This window comes from Schistocerca cancellata, chromosome 2, assembly GCF_023864275.1.
Source record: "Schistocerca cancellata isolate TAMUIC-IGC-003103 chromosome 2, iqSchCanc2.1, whole genome shotgun sequence".
NCBI lineage: Eukaryota > Metazoa > Arthropoda > Insecta > Orthoptera > Acrididae > Schistocerca > Schistocerca cancellata.
The window spans coordinates 1,050,726,826-1,050,750,609 of NC_064627.1; the positions used below are offsets into that span (position 1 = coordinate 1,050,726,826).

The following is a 23,784-nucleotide window of genomic DNA, read 5'->3' on the forward strand; positions in this document are numbered from 1 at the left end:
GTCTCTTAATGGTGTATTTTTATATTTATAGTTTTACAAATACCAGGGCTGAGGCGGCCCATAGTGAACTTCAGGTAGTGATGTAAGAATCACAATAGTTGGGTTCCCAGCAATCCTCATGTTGCATACAGAGAAATTGAATACTTGAAAGTGAGGTGGTAAATTCCAACATATAACATGATGTATAATGTATTTATACTACACAAATAGAAACTGAAAGAATAGTGATCAAAAATAAGGTATCTTGCCACTATGCTCAAAATTTGAAAAATTGGTATTTTTTGAGGCGCTGTAGCGCCTTAGATATTGAGAGTAGAAAAAAAAGGCAAGAATCAAATTTGTAGAGAATTTTGTGCTCTTTAGAAAAGAAAATAGATGTTAAAGCGATAGCAGCAAAAAAACTGAGATATTTTGAAAAAACTGAAAAAAGGCCGAAATTTTCCAAGTTTTTTGACTGCAGAAAGTTTTCCCAAGCGAAATTTTGTTGGCAAAACTCGGTTTTCTAATCTTTCCAACCATATGAAGGAGTTGAAAAAATAAACTTGTCTACCCCACCTTTTGCAAGGTATATCTGCTATTTGGCTGGACTATCTGGGTTTTCACCAGCATTAAATATTCCATCCAGAAGTAGTCCAAAGATCCAGATTCTGAAATCCTAGAATGTGATATGACCTCACCGCAAGAGGTCAGTGGTGTTCCTCGCTCAGCAGCCATTTTTTTGTTGAAGCAGTGCAGAGGCCTTAAACGCAGGTCACATGGTTCAGCTGGTTAGCCCATTAGTCATGTTACTCATACCTCCTGCTATGGGTGATATGACTACCGTATTTACTCGAATCTAAGCCGCACTTTTTTTCCGGTTTTTGTAATCCAAAAAACCGCCTGCGGCTTAGAATCGAGTGCAAAGCAAGCGGAAGTTCTGAAAAATGTTGGTAGGTGCCGCCACAACTAACTTCTGCTGTCGAATATATGTAGCGCTACACAGGTATGCTTTGTAGGCACAAAGATAAATACTGGCGCCAAAACCTCTGCGTCAGTAAATAAATTTTTTAAAAAAGGTGGAAGACGAGCTTTTATTCTCCGCCCTGAGTTTCCACCACTGCATTTCCATACATTATCCAATGAAGTAAATACAAATTCCGTATTGTTCATCTTCGAATGTAGCAGAATTTCAATCTACTACGAAAATCTGACTGGCAAGACGGTTTGGGATGTTTGTCAATACGGCCAACTCTACGTTCTGAATTTTGTCCTACCTGTGGGAAGAGATGGTTGCCAATAGGAACCTGAAGAAATGTGAATCACATGCAGTATTCTCTGCACCATAAGAAAGAATACGAATATAAACATTTTGCAACGTATTGTTTCATGTTTGCTGCTATCTCAATTAAATCCTGTCTGCCTAATAAACTACGAAACTAGAGTGAGACAACAGCAAACGTGGAAGAATATAAATATCGTGTCATGTTTATATTCGTATTATTCTTATGCCTAATAGTGATACAGTCAGAAATGAAGCACGGCAACTGACTAGATTTTGAAATGTAAGATAACTCTAATTTCTGTGCAGAATTTGATGTACTAAAGAAGCGGCCGCGAAGATTTTCAAACGGAGAAAATTTTTTCGCTAAACTCTTGTTAGAACATATTCTATCATACGCAGTTTATTATTTGGTTCTTGTTGATCATTATCAAAGAAAGCAGCAGTATAAATAACAACAAATAGCAGTGTCTTGCCATTGTTTTGCTAATGAGACAATTCCTCTCTTTTTTTTTATAATTGTAAGTGGCGATAGCGCACACAAAAGCAAGCCATGACGCGACAAACAATGCATGACACAGTACAGTAATGCATTTTCAGCTTAGAGTGACGTAAACACCTATAACAAAGAAAACGGCACTTATCAGATCAAAGCAAAATAAGCAATCGATTCAAACCAGACGAAGCACGTGAAAAAGGAAGGGTACCCGTATAAATACGGACGGAGCGCCTGACGCATAGCAATGGCTACCTGGTAAAGCTTAACTGCTAAGCTTACGACTCGAACCAAACTACTGTAGCTGTATCATCATTCATTCGACCTAAATTGTGTCTCGTATTACAATGGACCAACTTTTTTTCGATTTGGAGGTGCGGCCTAAAACTTTTCTCTCCCCTTGAATTTCGAGTCTCAAATTTTACGTGCGGCTTAGATTCAGGAATTTTTTTTTTTTTTCCTTTCTTTCGAGCCTCATTTTTCAGGTGCGGCTTAGATTCGAGTGCGGTTTAGATTCGAGTAAATACGGTACATCCTCTACTCCACCACCTCCCCTCCTTCCCTCCATCCTCCTCTTTAAACAGCCTGGGCAGTCACAAATGGCAAGCAGGGTAGTGCTTGGGTGTCCAGTGAATGGGGAAATGAGGAAATTGGGAAGAGTGGAAGAGATGCAAGCACCCTCTCCATGGGCTCCAACACAGTTGGATCATCCAGAGGTGATTGGACATCCGTGATATCTCAGTCTATATCTCTGTTCATGGACACCTCAGGGTATAGGATGGGTGGGGCCTCAATTAGTGGTGGCAGGATATCTCGCTCAATGGAAATTTCCCACAAACAGCTGCTGCAATAATGCTGGGGCTCTGGCATCCTTCAGGGCCATCCTCACAGTGTTGGAAATCATACCATGCTGGCAGTGGTAGTGCGTGCATCAAGTTTACACATAGCATTGGACAAGAGAAGGTCCAAATGGCACTGCCTAGAATCATGGCTGGAAAGTGCCATAGAGGTGGTTGTGGCTGTGGGAACAGAAGATCTTCACCCATGGAGGATTTTGGCTGATGATTGGCTCTTGACACGAGTGATATGGTAAGATGGTAGGACTCTATGGAGTGCATAATTCATGTTACTATTAGTGCATATGCTCTTTTATAGTTGTTGACTGAATGTACTCATTAACTGCTTTGCCTCCCCACTGGAAGGATGATGAAAGGAAGACTTGTAAGAATGATCTTACACTTAGCTGAAGTCTATGATTACCTCGGGGTGAAACTGTAGGCCACTACCATCCATAAACATTGCAGGGGAGCTCTCAACGGAGAAAATAGCTTTGACAGCAATGATTGTGGACCAGATGGTGTTCGAGGTCATGCAGGAGATGAAGGGGAATATGGAAAGTGCGTCCACTATGATAACCACATATTCCCCCACAGATGGTCCAGAAGACTCAATATGGACACCCTCCTAGGAATACTGTGGCATGGTAGCCATTGGAGGCAGTGCCAGCAGCTGCAGTGTACTCCTACATACATGACACCATGTCTTTGTTTACAAAATAAATCACTATGGCTGGAAGAACACTCACTGCATTTTTTGTGCAGTACTTAGTATCAGCTGTGGTCTAACAGTAAAGTAACCACAAATTCCACATGTTTACATCCACATAAGTGATAGCACAGAAATGCTGATCAACATAATGAGTGGCCAGATAAGCAGAACTTTTCCATCTAAGACCACCATCATTGTTTTGAACAATGGTATGGAAATGTCTGATGTCTATAATCCACTTTCACCAAAACTGACAAGACACATCCTCCAGACTGCCACAAACATCAGTTTCTACATCTATGGCAACATCATCTACAGCTACGTCTACATCTAAACTCTGCAAAAAACTATGAAGTGCATGGCAGAGGGTATCTCCCCTGTACCAGTTATTAGGATTTTTTCCCTGTTCCATTCATGTATGGAGCACAGGAAGGATGAGTGGTTAAACGGCTCTGTGCATGCTCCAATTAATCTTGTCCTTGTAATTAATCTTGTCCTCACATTTCCTATGGGAGTGATACCATAGAAAGTTGTAGTACATTCCTAGAGTCATCACTTACACTGAGTTCTTGAACTTTGATAATAGACTTTCTCAGGACAGTTTATGTGTCTCTACCAGAGTCTGCCAGTTCAGCTTCTTCTGTAACACTCTGCCATGGATCAAATAACTAGTTTGTGCTCCCCTTTTGTGTATATGTTACATATCCCCTGTTAGTTCTATTTGGTTAGATCCCACATACTTCAGCAATATTCTAGGATGGGATGCCCGAGTGATTTGTAAGCAATTTCTTTTGTACAATGATTGCGTTTCCATAGTATTCTACCGATAAACTGAAGTCTATCACCTGCTTTACCCACGATTAAGCACATTTGATAACCCCATTTCAAATCCCTGCAAAGAGTTACATCCAGCTGTTTGCAGCAGTTGACCAATTCCAAATGTGATTCACTGATATTATTGTCACAGGATACAATGCTTCTTTACTTACTATTAATAATGTATGCATGGTCATTAATAAATATCATGAACACAAAGATTGCAACACACTTCCAGTGGCACACCTATAGGTACTTCTACATCTGTTAATGACTCTCCATCTACTATAACTTGTTGCACCCTCCCTGCCAAAAATTCCTCAATCCAGACATAAATTTAACTGTATACACTGTATGATCATACTTTTGATAATCAGTGTAGATAAGGTATTGAATCAAATGTTCCAGTCACAAATTTAACTTGATACCCTGTATGATCGTACTTTTGATAATCAGTGTGGATAAGGTATTGAATCAAACGCTTTTCAGAAATCGAGAAATACTACATCTACCTGACAGCCTTGATCTAAGGATCTCAGTATGTCATGTAACAAAAGTATGAGTTGGGTTTCACATGGTTAATTTTCAAAATCCATGCTGCTTGGCATGGAGAAGAACATTCTGTTTGAGATAGCTCACCATATTTGAGCAGCCTTGATGCAAAAGCTGCTAAATGCATTTTTTGTCAGTTCTGATTTGGATGTACTGCCGCATAGATTTTTTCAGCACCTATACAATGGAACAAGTTTCAGGGTGCAAAACCCACTATGTTGTTGTTGTGGTGGTCTTCAGCCCTGAGACTGGTTTGATGCAGCTCTCCATGCTACTCTATCCTGTGCAAGCTCCTTCATCTCCCAGTACCTACTGCAACCTACATCCTTCTGAATCTGCTTGTGTATTCATCTCTTGGTCTCCCTCTACGATTTTTACCCTCCACACTGCCCTCCAATGCTAAATTTGTGATCCCTTGATGCCTCAGGACAAGTCCTACCAACCGATCCCTTCTTCTAGTCAAGTTGTGCCATAAACTTCTCTTCTCCCCAATCCTATTCAATACCTCCTTATTAGTTACGTGATCTACCCACCTCATCTTCAACATTCTTCTGTAGCACCACATTTCAGAAGCTTCTATTCTCTTCTTGTCCGAACTATTTATTGTCCATGTTTCACTTCCATACATACCTACACTCCATACAAATACTTTCAGAAACGACTTCCTGACACTTAAATCTATACTCGATGTTAACAAATTTCCTTCTTCAGAAACGCTTTCCTTGCCATTGCCAGTCTACATTTTATATCCTCTCTACTTCAACCATCATCAGTTATTTTGCTCCCCAAATAGCAAAACTCCTTTACTACAGTAAGTGTCTCATTTCCTAATCTAATTCCCTCAACATCACCCGACTTAATTAGACTACATTCCATTATCCTCCTTTTGCTTTTGTTGATGTTCATCCTATATCCTCCTTTCAAGACACTGTCCATTCCATTAAACTGCTCTTCCAAGTCCTTTGCTGTCTCTGACAGAATTACAATGTCATCGGCGAACTTCAAAGTTTTTATGTCTTCTCCATGGATTTTAATACCTACTCAAAATTTTTCTATTGTTTCCTCTACTGCTTGCTCAATATACAGATTGAATAACATCGGGGAGAGGCTACAACCCTGTCTCACTCCCTTACCAACCACTGCTTCCCTTTCATGCCCCTCGACTCTTATAACTGCCATCTGGTTTCTGTACAAATTGTAAATAGCCTTTCGCTCCCTGTATTTTACCCCTGCCACCTTTAGAATTTGAAAGAGAGTATTCCAGTCAACATTGTCAAAAGCTTTCTCTAAGTCTACAAATGCCAGAAACATAGGTTTGCCTTTCCTTAATCTTCCTTCCAACATAAGTAGTAAGGTCAGTATTGCCTCACGTGTTCCAACATTTCTACGGAATCCAAACTGATCTTCCCCAAGGGTACCTTCTACCAGTTTTTCCATTCGTCTGTAAATAATTTGTGTTAGTGTTTTGCAGCTGTGACTTATTAAACTGATAGTTCAGTAATTTTCACATCTGTCAACACCTGCTTTCTTTGGGATTGGAATTATTATATTCTTCTTGAAGTCTGAGGGTATTTCGCCTGTCTCATACATCTTGCTCACCAGATGGTAGAGTTTTGTCAGGAATGGCTCTCCCAAGGCCGTCAGTAGTTCTAATGGAATGTTGTCTACTCCCGGGTCCTTGTTTCGACTCAGGTCTTTCAGTGTTCTGTCAAACACTTCACGCAGTATCGTATCTCCCATTTCATCTTCATCTACATCCTCTTCCATTTCCATAATATTGTCCTCAAGTACATCGCCCTTGTATAGACCCTCTATATACTCCTTCCACCATTCTGCTTTCCCCTCTTTGCTTAGAACTGGGTTTCCATCTGAGCTCTTGATATTCATAGAAGTGGCTCTCTTTTCTCCAAAGGTATCTTTAATTTTCCTGTAGGTTGTATCTATCTTACCCCTAGTGAGATAAACCTCTACATCCTTACATTTGTCCTCTAGCCATCCCTGCTTAGCCATTTTGCACTTCCTGTCGATCTCATTTTTGAGATGTTTGTATTCCTTTTTGCCTGCTTCATTTACTGCATTTTTATATTTTCTCCTTTCATCAATTAAATTCAATATTAGATCTGTTACCCAAGGACTTCTACTAGCCCTCGTCTTTTTACCTACTTGATCCTCTGCTGCCTTCACTGCTTCATCCCTCAGATCTACCCATTCGTCTTCTACTGTATTTCTTTCCCCTATTCCTGTCAATTGTTCCCTTATGCTCTCCCTGAAACTCTGTACAACCTCTGGTTTAGTCAGTTTATCCAGGTCCCATCTCCTTAAATTCCCACCTTTTTGCAATTTCTTCAGTTTTAATTTACAGTTCATAACCAATAGACTGTGGTCGGAGTCCACATCTGCCCCTGGAAATGTCTTACAATTTAAAACCTGGTTCCTAAATCTCTGTCTTACCATTATGTACTCTATCTGATATCTTTTAGTATCTCCAGGATTCTCCCATGCATACAACCTTCTTTTATGATTCTTGAATCAAGTGTTAGCTATGATTAAGTTATGCTCTGTGCAAAATTCTACCAGACGGCTTCCTCTTTCATTGCTTAGCCCCAATCCATATTCACCTACTATGTTTCCTTCTCTCCCTTTTCTTACTGTCGAATTCCAGTCACCCATGACTATTAAATTTTTGTCTCCCTTCACAACCTGAATAATTTCTTTTATCTCATCATACATTTCTTCACTTTCTTCGTCATCTGCAGAGCTAGCTGGCACATAAACTTGTACTACTGTAGTAGGCATGGGCTTCATGTCTATCTTGGCCACTATAATACGTTCACTATGCTGTTTGTAGTAGCTTACCCGCACTCCTATTTTTTTATTCATTATTAAACCTACTCCTGTATTACCCCTATTTTATTTTGTATTTATAACCCTGTATTCACCCTACCAGAAGTCTTGTTCCTCCTGCCACCGAACTTCACTAATTCCCACTATATCCAACTTTAACCTATCCACTTCCCTTTATAAATTATCTAACCTACCTGCCCGATTAAGGGATCTGACATTCCACACTCCGACCCGTAGAATGCCAGTTTTCTTTCTCCTGATAACGACGTCCTCCTGAGTAGTCCCCGACTGGAGATATGAATGGGGGACTATTTTACCTCCGGAATATTTTACCCAAGAGGATGCCATCATCATTTAACCATACAGTAAAGCTGCATGCCCTCGGGAAAAATTACGGCTGTAGTTTCCCCTTGCTTTCAGCCGTTCGCAGTACCACAACAGCGAGGCCGTTTTGGCCGTGTTACAAGGCCAGATCAGTCAATCATCCAGACTGCTGCCCTGCAACTACTGAAAAGGCTGCTGTCCCTCTTCAGGAACCACACGTTTGTCTGGCCTCTCAACAGATACCCCTCCGTTGTGGTTGCACCTGCGGTACGGCTATCAGTATCATTTAGGCACGCAAGCCTCCCCACCAACAGCAAGGTCCATGGTTCATGGGGGGAGAAAACCCACTATAAACCATTGAAAATGTCTGCAGAAAGTTGTGTTCAGTTGCAAAAGCCACTAACTGCATGCTGTCTTTGGGGCCAAAGCCCACTAAATGTCCAACATTTGCAGAACCTGCTAAGTTCAACAGGCATGGCGCTCACCATGCCATGTCCAGATACAAAGCAAACCAACTAACATCAAGCTTTCCAATCTAGACAATCAAAGCTATCTTTTGTTTGTTACCATTAGAAGGGATATTTTTCTTATTCAAAGTGAGGTTGGTTGCACTGTAGTGAATGTGTACTCAACAATAAAGCTCTCGTTGATGATGCACTGTTGAAATACAAGGGTCATCCACAAAGTAAGTTCCTTTTCTATTTCTATCTGCGGCAGCACTATGATTGCAGTTTCTAGCATGTGCAGCATTTACTCTGACTCAAGGAGAAGACTTGTGTGCCATTTTCAGATCGCTGCTGCTGACATGTGCTTCACAGTGCTTCTTTATAATGTCAACCATAGTTGAAAAAGCCGCCGCATGTGAAATCAGATATGTGATTCGTTTTCTAAATGCAAAGAAAATTAAACCAAAGGAAATTCATCAGCAAATCTGCGAAGTTTACAGACAAAATTCTATGAGTGATTCAATGGTTAGGCGATGGGTCAGACTGTTCAATGAAGGACGTGATCAAGTGCATGATGAAGAACGAAATGGACACCCGTCTGTGGTTACTGATGAACTGGTTCACACAACTGAAGAGAAGATTAAGCACAACTGCAAGTTTATACTTAGTGCCCTTGTTAAAAGTTTCAAGTTCCGTATTGAGAGATGACTCTCTTTTTATCTATTTACTGAAAAAATAAATCTTGCTACTTGTTTTAGTTGCCCATTGTACTTTGATAATCACTGCTGCTATAACTGTCTCGCAGTTACTGTTACCAGTTTTGATTTGAACATTCTCAAAGGATTAAGGAGAATTTATCTGAAATAAAACAATGGAAACTCCAGGTATGAATAGCAACAATATATAAAAAGACCATAATGAAGACATATTAAGTTGCAGACAGACACAATCAAAAAGACACTTACGTAAAGCTTTCAGCTACAGCCATCATCAGCTAAAGAGAAACACACACCATTCATACACACAAGCAAGCACACGCCATGCACACATGACCACCAACTCCAGCATCTCGAGTTGGAATGCCAGCCTGAGATGCTGGAGTTGGTGGTAATGTGTGCATGAGGTGTGCTTGCTTTTGCGTACGAATGGTGTGTGTTCCTCTGTTGCTGATGACGGCTGTGGCTGAAAGCTTTACATAAGTGTCACTTTAATTGTGCCTGTCTGCAACTTAGCGTGTCTTCTTTTGTCTGAAATCAAACCAACATAACACGAAGCTCTCATGTCATATGTACTGCGTACTTCCAGTATTTCTCCATGTGGCACCCCTTAGTCTTTAGTAATAGTACGAAAAAATACTCAAACATATCTGTACACATCTAGTGTACAAATACATAAACTTCTAATTTATAAACAATTAACTATTAAACATCATGATCAAAAACAAGTAAGATACAGTGTGTTAGAGCAAATTAGTGTATTTAAGTTACCAAGATTACAATTAATGATTACCTTTCCACACTGATCACATTTAAACAGGCGTGTTCCCATGTGCTGTCTCATATGAACAGCAAGTGATTTCTTAGTTTTTACTTTCTTCTGGCATACAGGGCAAGGAATCTATGGGAGAAAAAAAGTTTTGTAGTATGCAAGACAAAAATCCAAGAAAAACAGTTGATATCAAAATATGCTGCAAAGAAAATATAAAAATACAATACTCATTTATCCACCCTCTGAGGATGTTGAAATCGTGGAAGATAGCTTTGAATCTAGTACACAAATAATTGACTTTCATTACTGAGTCGAAGACAGAAATGTAAGAATTTTGGCTCACCATGACAGTGAATAATAAAAATATCAGACAAGCTCCCCATTCAGTGTTTCTTTTGACTCACAAACACAGCCAAAAAGAGAAAGGGAGCTTGCACATATTTCACTCAATCGATTTGTCATCTTGACCTATTTCAATATTTTTCTTTATTCAGCAGCATAGTGGTTAAAATAATATGGAAAAACATTTGTCATTTTGTTTAAGAAATGTAGTTGAATATGTGGTTTTCAACAGTGGAAATAGCACAAAGAGAAATGCAGGCCTAAATAGAAGTGGTATCTAAGGCAAAGGTGTATGTAAAGCTTGAATGTAATAGTTAAGAAACCAATTATTTCCGTGAGAAAGTGTTATCTATAGCGTAAGAGAGGAGATTATGATGATATATGTTTGTCTAGGAGAAAAAAGATGCATTTAGCAACTGTGGAGTACAACTGAAAAAGAGTATGGAACGGGTACATTTTAATCTTTTTGACAAAATTGATGAAAGTTTATTATCATACTTGTTAATGTATGCTTCTCCGGAGATTATATGACAAAATAAAAGTTTTAACAAACATTAACAATGATAACTAAAGAGCTACCCCAGAACATGTGATGTTCGCCTGCTTTATTTCTTCGTTTGTTGTCCTCGGTATTGACTGCTTTTCTACACTGGCTGAAAAATTGGGGTTGGAAGATCAACACAGACTACTTTAAATGATGTAGCTGACCGGTGCACGTTTGCATTTCACAGTTCTTTACTTTCACTGTTCACAGCCTCCTCAATAATACACAGTTATATGGCCAGTGCACTGTTGTTTAACCTTCGATAAGCCTCATTAATAGGTTGCAGGCAAACATCCACATACTGCTACAACAGATTACTGTTGAACATCTACGAGCAGTAAAAGCCTAACCACATGGTTCACAGTTCTTGTAGAATAATAAGGTACATATGGAACAGACACTGTTGTTGTTTTAACACATGGCCTAATTGTGTTACACTTATTTCACAGTTACGTTGATACGTTGCTCTTGGTCTAACCAATACAGGTTCCTCGTCTGAAACTTGGCCATGGACTGACTGACTTGGGAACAAAAATCAGACCCTTATATATCATCAGAATAATAGTCACTGAAAGTGCACATTGTTTGATGTTTAATTTACAGAAATCACAATTAAAACTTAACTCATTAAAGTAACTGAATACATCAAAAAATTCATTCCTTTTAACAGTTACTTCTACTACAAGGGTTAGGCCAAATTCTTTGTTTAAATAATGAAATTAACAGATATCGTTACACAAACAATACTTTTCACAAAACTGTTAATTACTTTGGAATTAAACAAGGGCTGGCTCTGCTAACATGTTTTTGAATAGAGCCAAATAGATCCTTTAAGAATACTATTAGCGGTTCCTCCAAATGTTTATAATTAGCACAGAATTTATATTGTGAACAATAGAATTTAAGTTACGAAACAATCACTGATTTCACCCTATAACAACAGACACTAACTAGTAACAGTTGAAATAAATTAGAAAATCAATTACATACATAAAACTAAGAACAAAATTAGATGTGGTGATATATTCTTTAAGACTAAGTACCAACCTTTCTCTTTTATGAAAGTGCAGATTATGCTCATGTATGTTAATGATAATCAGTCAGACATGAAAAAATGAATTTTAAGGAGGCAGATGGCAAAAGAAGAGGGGAAACGAAAAGATCCCAGCTTGCTTCATCACAAACCTTATTTCATATGATGTTATTGAATGAAAATAAGCAAAATATGTCAACCTACTGATTTGTCTCTCCCCAAGATTTGCAGTAATTCTAAGTACAAATGTGGCTGAACTAAGTTGTTTTAGAAGTTACAAAATGTGGTTTTTCCGGTTTACATTTTTCATCAATATGGATGCCTCAGAATTTTGAAGTTTCCACCCAGTTTATTATTGCATCACCATGTTTCACACTTATCATTAGTGTAGTACCTCTAGAGGTACAGAACTGAATATATTGTGTATTTCTAAAATTGGGAGTGAGGGCATTCACAGAAAACCAGTCAATGGTACTTTTAAGAACTTTGTTTACCACTTTTTCTGCTTCTGTGTGTATGCTTGGCTTGATTATAATACTAGTGTCATCTGCAAAAAGAACTAATTCTTCTCGTTATTTATTACACATAAGATTGTTTACATGTAAGGGGAACAATAGCAGACCTAAGACTGAGCCTTGGGGAAACCCATATGTGAGTTCTCTCCACTCAGAATCATGTCCATGGACTATATTGTTTGAATTATTAACTACAGCTTTCTACATTCTTTTGGTTAAATATGATATTATTCATTGGTTGGCCATACCATCAATCCCATTCAACTTCAATTTATCTAAGAGAATACTGTAATTCACACAGTCAAATGCCTTAAATAGGCCACAGAAAACATCAGTCAGCACCATTTTATTATTTAGTGCTTGTAAAATCTGGTGAGTGAATATGTAAATGGCATTATCAGTAAAGCAACTCTTCTGAAACACAAACTGTGATTTGCTGAGGATATTAGTGCCACTAAGGTGAGCTACTATTCTAGAATACACCGTCATATCAAAAATTTTAGAAAATGATGTGAGCTGTGATACAAGTCAGTAGTTATCAACATCTCTCTTAGCAACTTTCTTATAGAGGGATTTACCAATGGCTTATTTCTGTCTCTGGAAAAACTCCTTGAGTCAGTGGTGCATTACATATTTCAGGTAAGACCAGGCTTATTATATGGGACCAAATCTGTAGTAATCTACTGGAAACACCATCACCACCAGATGTGCTTTTATATTTGGGAAAATGTATAATTTTCTTAATTTGAGAAGGAGAAGTTGGTGATACATTCACATGATTGAGTTATATGCTTTACTTTATTTGCCAACAGATTCATTTCCCTTTCCCTTTCACAAGATACTTTAATCCCTCTAGTGATCCATGGTTTTTTAAATGGTTGTTTAATGTCCTTTCTGATTACATTATCTGTAAAGCTATTTTCAGATAATGATGTGAATTTACCATGGGATAGACTAAATCCTATGTTAGCATTTTGTTGATTATAAATTTCATGCCAGTTCATCTCTTGTAAACTATTCTTAAAAATATTGGCCCGGGAGTCATTAATTGTTCTAACTGATTTCCACTGAGGAGTATCCATACTGTAAGGCACTATGTTATTTATCCTAACTGACTGTGCATCATAATCAGAGAGAGCATTTGTTCCAGAGCACACAGTTATTTCCTTGCTTCAAGCTTCACCCATGAAAACATTATTAAGGTCCTACTGTCTTCATCCATTCCTGTTAAAAAAGTTAACTACTAAGATCAAATTGTAGAATGCAAATACGTTTTCCAGATCATTTGTCCTTTAAGAATCCTTAGAAGATCTACACTGAAGTCACCACAGATGATTAACTGTTTACTGCTGTCTGACAGATAGCACAGTAAGGAATCTAGATTCCTCATAAACGGTTCAAAATTTTCCATATTTCTCAGTGTTAATTCACAAGCACACACTTCTGTGTGCTGATTACTACAAAATCTACTTGCTTCAATGTTTTTGAACTTGTATTCTGTCTTAATTTATGTAACAACTCCTCATTTTCCCATATCAGTTCCACATGAGTAAGCTACTAGAGTGGAACAGCTAGTATAAAAGACTAAAAAATATTATTACTCTCATTTTAAGTCATAAATCTGGCAAAGATAAGAAAAATAAAATGCACCCCAGAAATTATAATTTATATATTTGCATATCCCTTTGTTTTCAACATCCCTGCCTGAAGAGTCTTTAATATTTATTCATGTATCATCTATGATCATAATCATCATCATATCACATATGAATTAAATTAGCATCTAGTACAACAGATTCATGTTCTTTTTACTGAAATTTGAAGCAAGTATTACAGTTGAAAATCTTTTTACAGAAAGAAAATAACACGAAACTACACACACACACACACACACACACACACACACACACACATAAATTTCTACACAGTACCTGAGCCTCTCTATGAACTGCAAGGTGTGCATGCAGTGTGTCACTACGCTGAAATATCTTGTGGCAGATCTCACACTGAAACCTCGGTTCTCCTAAAATGGCAAAATTGATATTTCATCATCTTTCATTCTCACAAATAAAAGTGTGTTTTATCAATAATACAAAAGAAATCATCATTTAATTGTAATATGAACCACTGCTGAATGACATATGACTGATCTGTATTAGTATCAGTCTGAATGAGGTGACTATTTGTCTCACTGGAGTAGACAGTTTACTGTTTAAATTACTACAGAATATATTCCAAGAACTGTCAACAACCTCACTCCCACATATCTCTATTAAATAAACCCAGCGGTGAAATCTGAACTCGCACAGAAATTTATCAACAGTTATTTTTCCTGTGCACCATTCATAAGTGGAAAAGCAAGAGGCAGAAATGATAGTGGTACATGATGTACCCTCTGCCACATTCCTAAGGTGGCTTTTAGATCATAAACATAGATGCAGACGTCTTCATGTTGCTCAATATACTGATGTATGCAGGTTGACTTCCTTTCTTCAGTCTTCTACACTAACTGTTGTCAATACACCTAAACTGAAACAGATTCAAAAGCTATATCAAAATATTTGACTTTATAAATTAACAGCTTATATCCACCACCTCTTCCGGTCAACTCATTTACAACATGCAAATGGTCTATCATGCTAGACCCACTTCCAAACTAATTTGCCCTGGCTATAGAACTTCTTTTTCTTTTTCTGGACAATCAAGATTTTTTATGTAAATTTTGTGCATCACTGGCAAAAGAGCATTGGATCTACAGTTCCTTAAATCTTACCAACTCTCTTCCATATGGATTAAAGCAATTACTGTACTGTTTAAATAATCAATATCCAAGTTAATGCATACACATTTTGTTAATTGTACTGAAGGATTCACATTTGCCACATGTTTTACCATATCTACCTGTTGTCGCATTGTTCCCACATGTTCTTCATTTTTTGATGCATTAAATAGCCTAGTTCTTCCAAGCGTTATTTTGTGACCTTGTATCCATTTTCTGTTTTTGCTTGACAACCGTATAATGTTTAAAATAAATCTTCTGTTTTCATCTGTTCTCCCCATCAGTAGTTGTGGTTCTTCTTATATTTTCTTTTGTTTACTACTCTTGGTGCTGCAAAGCATGCAGCTGTTGCCAACTAACTTATTAATTATACCATCGCTTCATCTTTGTATCTCTGTTCTCTAGAACAGGAAACAGGTTCTTAATTTATGTGATAATTTCTCCCTTTATATCCGACTGCTCTTATCCATTGTGTCCATATTTGTGCTCAGTGAGTTTTGGTGTTTTTAACATCACACTGATGTTATTGTTTTTGCAGCATGTATCTGGAGTCCGCCCAAACAAATCCTGCTCATCACATCTTTCACATAATGCCCCCATCGACGTAAAGTGTCAATTTGTTTCCCATTATGAATAAAATTATTTTTAAAATGAAATTTTACAGGTCTATTCAATAGAGCAATCCCATATTAGTCTAGTGCATCATTCACTTTATCAATATGTATTAATAGGAACAGTAAAACACAAAGAATAGTCAGTATTGCAGCAGTGACTGAGCAGCACTTCTGCACAGCAGTAGCAATCAGTGGGGGGGCATGGCAGAGCTGTTGTTGCTGGAGTTCTCATTATTCTTCATGTTTTATTGTCCCTGTTAATATACACAGGGGTTCGAAAAGTTTTACACTGTCTTCTCTAATTTTTTTTATTTTTTGCAGGAGGAGAATGAAATTTTTTGTGAACATACTTGGAACATTTAGTTATATATTGACCCTAGTCAATGTTGCCTCCATCAGCTATGATGCATTGGCCCAACATTCTTTCCATGATGTAAATGTACTTTGGTAAAATTATGGGGATTGACTTTTACACCATCGCTTGAAACAGGAAATAAGGTCTTTCTCACTATCAAATGTTTTACCATGCAGGTGGGCCTTTAGATGACCAAAGAGGTAAAAATCAGACGGAGCCAAGTCCGGACTGTAGAGAGGATGAGGAACAATTTGCCAATCCATTTTCCTGATTTTCTCCTGTGTCATAAGGGCTGTATGGGGTTTGTCATTGTCATGAAGTAGTCTGATGAGCTGACCGTGAAGCTGTGGTCTGTGGGTCTTGATGGTAAGTTGCATCTTTCCCAATGACAAACAGTAATGGTCCCGTTAATTGTGGAGTAAGGTTCCAAAAAGTCAATCAAAATGACGCCACACTGATCCCAGGAGGAGGCCACCACCTTTCAGCCTGCTGTTTGTGAAAGTCTTGGTTTCTTCTTTTGAGAGGAACCCTGATGACGCCAGTCCATGGATTGGGTTTTGCTCTCAGGTTCGGACAATAACAACCATGTTTAATCCTGACTAACGATGCCATCAAAACACTGTTTCCACTCTTCAGTAAAGGTCTTCATGAGACCCTCGCACATTCTTCCTCGTCATTTTCATTTCTCTTGTCAATAATCTAGGCTCCCAATGTGCACAGATTTTTCCGTACCCTAGTGACTGTAACAGTGATACCACACTACCCAATGACAAATGAGTCATTTCAGCAAGCTGTCGTGTCATCACACATCTGTCATTTTGGATGATTTGATCAATGGTCTCCTTATTCACATCACTCACTGCCGTCAATGGTCAACTGCATCATGGATTGTCCAGTAGAGAGAAATCATCTTCTTTAAACCTCTGCAACCACCACTGGATACTGCTGCGATCCACTGTGTCCTCCCCATAAACAGAGAGCAACTTCCTGTGAATCGATGTGGCAGAGTCATCACCGCTCTTGAAGAGGAACTCCATCACCAACCATTGTCACAACCTGACATCTACTCATGGTCCATTATGGCTCACCTATAAATAAAATAAAATACTTTTATACACCAACTTATAGCTAAATGTTCCAAGTATGTTCACAAAAAATTTCATTCTCCTCCTGCAAAAAATAAAAAAAATTAGAGGCGATGTGCAAAACTTTCTGAACGTCCTTTGTCCATCAGTAATAGGAATATTGCGCTAGACTAATTTGGGAATGCTCTGTCAAATGGGCTCATAAAATTCCACTTTAAAAATCATTTTATTTGCAACAGGAAATAAACTGGCACTTTCCATCAATGCTGTGCATCACTTGAAAGATGTGATGAGCAATATTTGTTTGGGCTAACTTGAGATACACATTGTAAAAATGAAATTGCAAATGCCTGCTGAAACAGCAGAAAAAATAAGCTTGACGGCTCTTAGGAGACACACCCTGTATACAGTACTGGTCTGCAGCCATTTTAAATTCTAAATGGTTTCTGAATCTCAAATTCCTGCATTTTTTCTATGTCCTTGATCATATATAAACAATCAAAGTTTCAACTTTGTTTAGTCCCTTTTCTGGTTGGCTTTGTTTTCAAGAATGATTATGGGTACATATTTCATTTTTGTACAGAATTCAGTAAGCCTGATTCCTTTATATCTGGAAAGAAATCGGTGGTCACAACATACTTACAACTTTCTACTACATTTGCTCTAAAATCATCCACTATTATTCCATGGGGAGATTTACTTTAGGTTATCAGTTTCTTTATTTTGTCACAATTTGAGTTTTCATTTTCTTATTATTTACTTGTGAATACCTCCTATGCCATCTGTCTTAGTAATAAAAGACATATCTAGTCTGGACATCTGTTTCATTTCTTTCTCTTTGTGAGTGACTGGCAATCAACTGACATTAATCATAAGATTATTTTGTTTGTCCTCCAGTTGCTTAATAGTTTCAGGCCAACTCTAACTTCAATGATAAAATCTGCTATAGTTGTTATTACTAGAAAAGAAAAGTCTACCTGGTTTCAAGATGTATGTCCCATCTTCACGTGCATTTGAAATATTTAAAATGAATAATAATGCCTGTCCACACGGTTAAGATAATTAAAGCTAAACATAACTGACAGAAATTCTCAGAAAAAAACCCTACACATACATTAAAATGTGAGTCCCCAGAAGTTGCATAACTAAGATTAAAATGGGTTAAAATACATGAAAATACAGTAGAGTACTGTTAATCTGAACTAATTGGGACAGGACCTTGTTCAGATTACCAATCTGTTCGGATTAGCTGGAATTACGGTGACGAGTTTCTAGAATGAGGTATACCAAGCAAGCAGATAAGTAGGTACACCATGGTAACAAATGGGAACAAGTGTGGGAACAATGGCTCACTCTCACTCTCTGCCCTTGTTGTTGTGCATTGTTCAAATGGTTCAAATGGCTCTAAGCACTATGGGCCTTAACATCTGATGTCATCAGTCCCCTAGACTTAGAAACACTTAAACCTAACTAACATAAGGACATCACACACATCCATACCCGAGGCAGGATTCGAACCTGCGACCGTAGCAGCAGTGTGGTTCTGTCCTGAAGCGCCTAGAACCACTCAGCCACAATGGCTGGCTTGTGCATTGTTGAGACCTTTGTAGTATCTGAGGTCAGTGCCTCCCAGTTGGCTCGCAAAGCACTTTGTTATGTTAGTTATTGATTGCTGGCATGCGTGACAGTTGTATTGTATTCGTTCAGGTGTAGTGGTGTATGTATTTTTGTAATGAGTAAATGGAAACATACAATGTAAACTCTCAAAGAAAAACTGAATGCTTTGAAGCGGATAGACAATGGTGAGAATGTATCTAAACTGGCAACTGAACTGGGTGTTGGTAAAGCAACCATTTGTGATTGGAAGAAGAACCGAGTGAAGCTTGAACAGTACTGTGCAACATCTTCGGGGAAAAACACTTGAAATTCGGCAGACTTTGAAACAGTGCCAGTACAATAAAGTGGATGAAGCTCTTTTCCTTTGGATTACGCAGGAAAGTGAAAGGGGAACTCCTTTGAGTGGAGCACTGGTTCAGGAGAAGGCTGTTTACCTGAGCAAGTTAATGAATGGTGATGAGTCTTTTAGTGCGAGTATGGGTTGGTTGGACAGATTCAAAAAACGTCACGGAATTCATCAGCTAACAATTGCTGGAGAGAAGCTTTCTTCTGACCATAATGCAGCGAAAGAATACTTGGGTGAGTTTGAAAAAAATGATAAGAGAGGGAAAGTATCCTCCCCAACAATTTATAAAGCTGATGAGATTGGCCTTAATTTTAGGGCACTGTCAACAAAAAGTCTGGCATCAAAAGCAGAAGACCATGCTCCTGGTTTTAAAATGTGCAAAGATCATGTGAATTTATTAGCGTGCAGCAACACCACTGGTAATCACAAGCTGCCTTTAATGCTGATCGGGAAATCTGCTAGGCCCCGAACTTTTAAAAACTGCAACACGAAGTCCTTGTCCGTGTATTATCACAACCAGAAAAAAGCATGGATGGATGGTAAGCTGTTCAAACAATGGCTTCATGGCCAGTTTGTTCCCTCTGTTCAACGGTTTTCTAAGGAAAATCATTTCTCTCCCCGTGCAATCCTTTTGATTGACAATGTGTCATCTCACCCCAGTACTGAAGAATTATGTGATGGAGAAATTGTGGTGAAGTTTTTGCCACCGAATGTTACACCACTTCCACAGCTGATGGACCAGGGCATACTGCAAACATTAAAACTGATTTACAGAAAACAATTTTTAAGAATGCTGATCCAAGATGATGGCATTCCTTTAGTGGACAAAATTAAAGACCAATGTGAAGGATGTTGTTTATTGGGCCGCTGAGGCATGGCAGAATATTTCAGAAAATACTCTGAGAAAATCATTGAGAAAACTGTGGACATCTCTTGAATTTCAGGACAACCTAGTTGAAAATGTAGAGAAAAATCTACTACAAATTATACAGACAATCTCTGGATGTGAAGAAGCCAGTGAAGGAGATGTAGATGAGTGGATGGCAGAAGATGGGGCATATGTGGAGAACTTTACTGATGGTGATGTAGTTGCTAATGTGAATCAAGACCTGGAAGAAGTGGACTGCTGTGACAGAAGTGACAATGAGCCTGAAAGTGAGAAAGGAGAGCTGGTGCCACACAGTGAAGCAGAAAAAGCCCTTGACCTCGCACTACATTATTTGGAGCAACAGCCCAATGCTACACCCACTGATTTCATGTTTATGAGAATATGGCACAACTATGCATCATATAACAGACTGTCTTCATTACGCCAAAAAACAATGACTGAGTTTTTGTCATCTAAAAAGTAGCATAAAATGTCCACTGTATTTTAGTAAGTTTGACAGATTTTCTATCATTGTTATGCATTGTTTAAACCTAATGTTTTCTTACCAGTTTTTCTAATACATGTTTACTGTACTGTGTAAATTAAAATAGTGTGTATGTACAGCAGTTTACCACACAGTTTTCCATACTTAGACTAACATTTTTCTTGTTTGGATTAACCGAACGTTCAGATTACCGGGGTTTGGATTGGCAGGACTCTGCTGTAGTGTGTTTCTGGTACATGGCAAGCAAGAAAATATTTTCTTCAATTCTAAGTCTTCCAGAAAGTCTCTTGTTGAGGAGGATCTACATAAAAAGATAACGGTCCCAAATTAGAAGAGCAGAAACCACCATTAAATGGAATAAAATACATAAAGAATTAAAGGTCCGGCATCCCCAATCCCTCATAACAAAACTTACAATGGTCCAGGCTTAGGAAGGTGCACCACACACTGATCCACACGAAGACAGATAGGTAGTCTTTCATGCACTTAAACATCCAAGAAAGTGGTTATATAGACTGTGTGTCTGCAGGTATGCGAGAAAAACAATGTAATCCCTTGAGTAAAGTTTGCAACTCACCCATGCTGCACAGACACTCATCAGAACAGTACGAAGCGCAATCAAAAGTTGAAATGTTGGTGGCAGTGGCTGTGTACCAATAATGTTAGAGAGTGGACTGCTCACGACATCTTATGGTCAAAATTGGGATTAATGTACCCAGCAACAACAGATCTCAGAAACCACAAACTGTCATCTGCTGCAGTGAAAGCTAACTTCTCTCATCTACTAGTGAAGCACTAATTACAGATTACCATATCTGCATGTCAGTACAATGCTAACCAACCATTAGGGTCATGCTACAGTAAATCGACTTAATTTCTGCAATGTTACTCAAGAATTCATTACAGCATGCTTAGAGAGCATGGCCTTGAATTGTCACTAATTTGTACGTGTACAAAGCTGTGGAACAGCTAATACAAATGGAAGAAAAGCTATAAGGCACTTATAGCTGAGCAGCAATTATAGCAGAAGCAGCTAAGTTAGAGCACTATTGATAGCATTATGAGTAGACATAGAATAACAAACACAATGAAAGATTTTTAAGGACCATTGCTCACAACAAGATTGACCACATCACTAAAATCCAAAATAAAACAAAACAAAAAAATTTATGGCAGCCACTAAAAGTGCTGTGGTCTAAGGCCATAACCACCCCCCTTTAATTTTAAAATGGTAGATCATAATGTAACCATAAAGTTACAGACAGCCACAATGTAAAGAATAGCAATGTAAGCTTCAGGGACAAAGGAGCTTAGCATTAAAGAATAAATGTACACACACACACACACACACACACACACACACACACACACACACACACACTGGAAACAACTACAAATGGAAGAGATAAAAGCCACCTGTATTTGGAGGAGGAGATTAGTGTTTAACGTCCCGTCGACAACGAGGTCATTAGAGACGGAGCACAAGCTCGGGTTAGGGAAGGATGGGGAAGGAAATCGGCCGTGCCCTTTCAAAGGAACCATCCCGGCATTTGCCTGAAGCGATTTAGGGAAATCACGGAAAACCTAAATCAGGATGGCCGGAGACGGGATTGAACCTGTATTTGGAACATACAAATCAATTTTTACCAGGCTGTAATACCCTGAAAGCATTGGATGCGGTTATTAAGTATGTCCCTGTTTTTAACTCAGTTTGTTCATTAAGTGCCATTCAGGGTAATTAATTTTACATTTCATAATCCCAATTTCTTCTAAGATGCTAAATTGCTGGTCCTTAGGTTGTACACTTTAGAACAATGCTCAATAGAGTTCCGGAAATTCCACTGAGAAAGGAAATAGAAGTGAGCAAATTTCATATCATCAGATACCTTGCCCCAGTGAATGGTTATCCAGTTAATATGGTTAGCGACATACACAGAAGGCTCACACAGGGTAGTATGGCAAATGGGATCAAGGGTAGCACGATTCTGAAACAAGATGAGGGTAACGAGAAGAGAAGATTTTGTAGGATACCCTATTACGTTCTAATCTCCAGTAAGGTAGGAAGGTGGCTGAGAAATTTTAAATATCACAGCATTTTTCAGCCCAAACACAACGGTCAACATTTAATATTCCACGAAGAATGGCAGATTAGGCCCTATGATAATACAGGGTTATATGAGGTTAAGTGCATGCAATGTAATGCCAGACATTTGGGTCAAACAGAAAGAAGTTTCAACATCAGGTGTGAGGAGCATGAGTCAATAATTCAGAGTCAGCCCTGTCTTTTCATCTAGCAGTCAACAACCATAGTTTACAGGATGTTAGGGAAGCTCTAGACATTCTGTGTGCACAACCTGAAGACCAGGAACTTAATATCTTAGAAGAAATTGAGATTGCAAAATGTAAAATCAATTACCCTGAGAAGGTACTTAATGAACAAACTGAGTTAAAGCACAGGGGCATACTTAATAACCACAACCAATGCTTTCAGGATATTACAGTGCGGTAAAAATTTACAGGCTGCCATAATAGAGGTTATTATGTGTTTTATGGCTTTGATTGTTATCAGTGATTTTTATTACTTTTTGTTTTATTTTGGATTTTAGTGATGTGGCCAATCTTGCTTGAGCAATGTTCCTTAAAAATCTTTCATTGTGCTTTTTATTCTACAGCTACTCTTATTGTGATCAATAGTGCTCTAACTTAGCTGCTTCTGCTATAATTGCTGCTATGCTTTACATGCCATACAGGTTTTCTTCCATTTGTATCAGTTGTTCCACGACTTTGTACATGTACAGATTAGTGACAATTTGAGACTATGCTCCCTAAGAGTACTATATGTATTCTTGAGTGAGATAATAGGAATTAACTGTAGTCTGACCCCACTGGCTGATCAGCAATGTATTCTCATGCAGATATGGTAATATGTAATTAGTGCTTCACTAGTACATGAGAGAAGTCAGCTTTAACTGCAGCAGATGACAGTTTACAGTTTCTTAGACATTTTGTTGGCTGGTACATTAATCCAAATTTTTACCATCAGATGGGGTGAGCAGCCCACTCACTAACATTATGGGTATACAGCAGCTCCTGTCAACACTTCAGCTTTCAATCATGCTTCATATTGTTCTGATGAGTGTCTGTACAGCATGGGTGGATTGCAAACATTACTCAGGGGATTACATTGTTTTACTCACATACTGCAGATGCACAGTGTATGCAGCACCTTTTTTTGGATGTTTCAGTGATTGAAAGACTGTCTATCTGCCTTCACGCGCATCAGTGTGAGGTACAACACACCTTAGCCTGGACCATTTTAAGTTTTGTAATGGGGGATTTGGAATGTAGGACCATTAATTCTTAATATATTTTATTCCATTTGACAGAGGTTTCTGCTCTTCTAATAGGG

The 23,784-nt window shown here is 38.3% G+C and overlaps 1 protein-coding gene across 2 annotated transcripts in view; it reads right to left on the minus strand.

The window, feature by feature from the left end:
- Positions 1 to 23,784, minus strand: part of LOC126163031 (uncharacterized) — a 300,543-nt gene that overhangs the window by 63,239 nt on the left and 213,520 nt on the right. For both annotated transcript variants that reach the window (XM_049919905.1, XM_049919904.1), the window contains exons 16-17: positions 14,138 to 14,229; positions 9,794 to 9,901 (exon numbers count right to left, since the gene is read on the minus strand). In XM_049919905.1, coding sequence (XP_049775862.1) covers positions 9,794 to 9,901; positions 14,138 to 14,229 — 200 coding nt within the window. The remainder of the gene's footprint in view (positions 1 to 9,793; positions 9,902 to 14,137; positions 14,230 to 23,784) is intronic.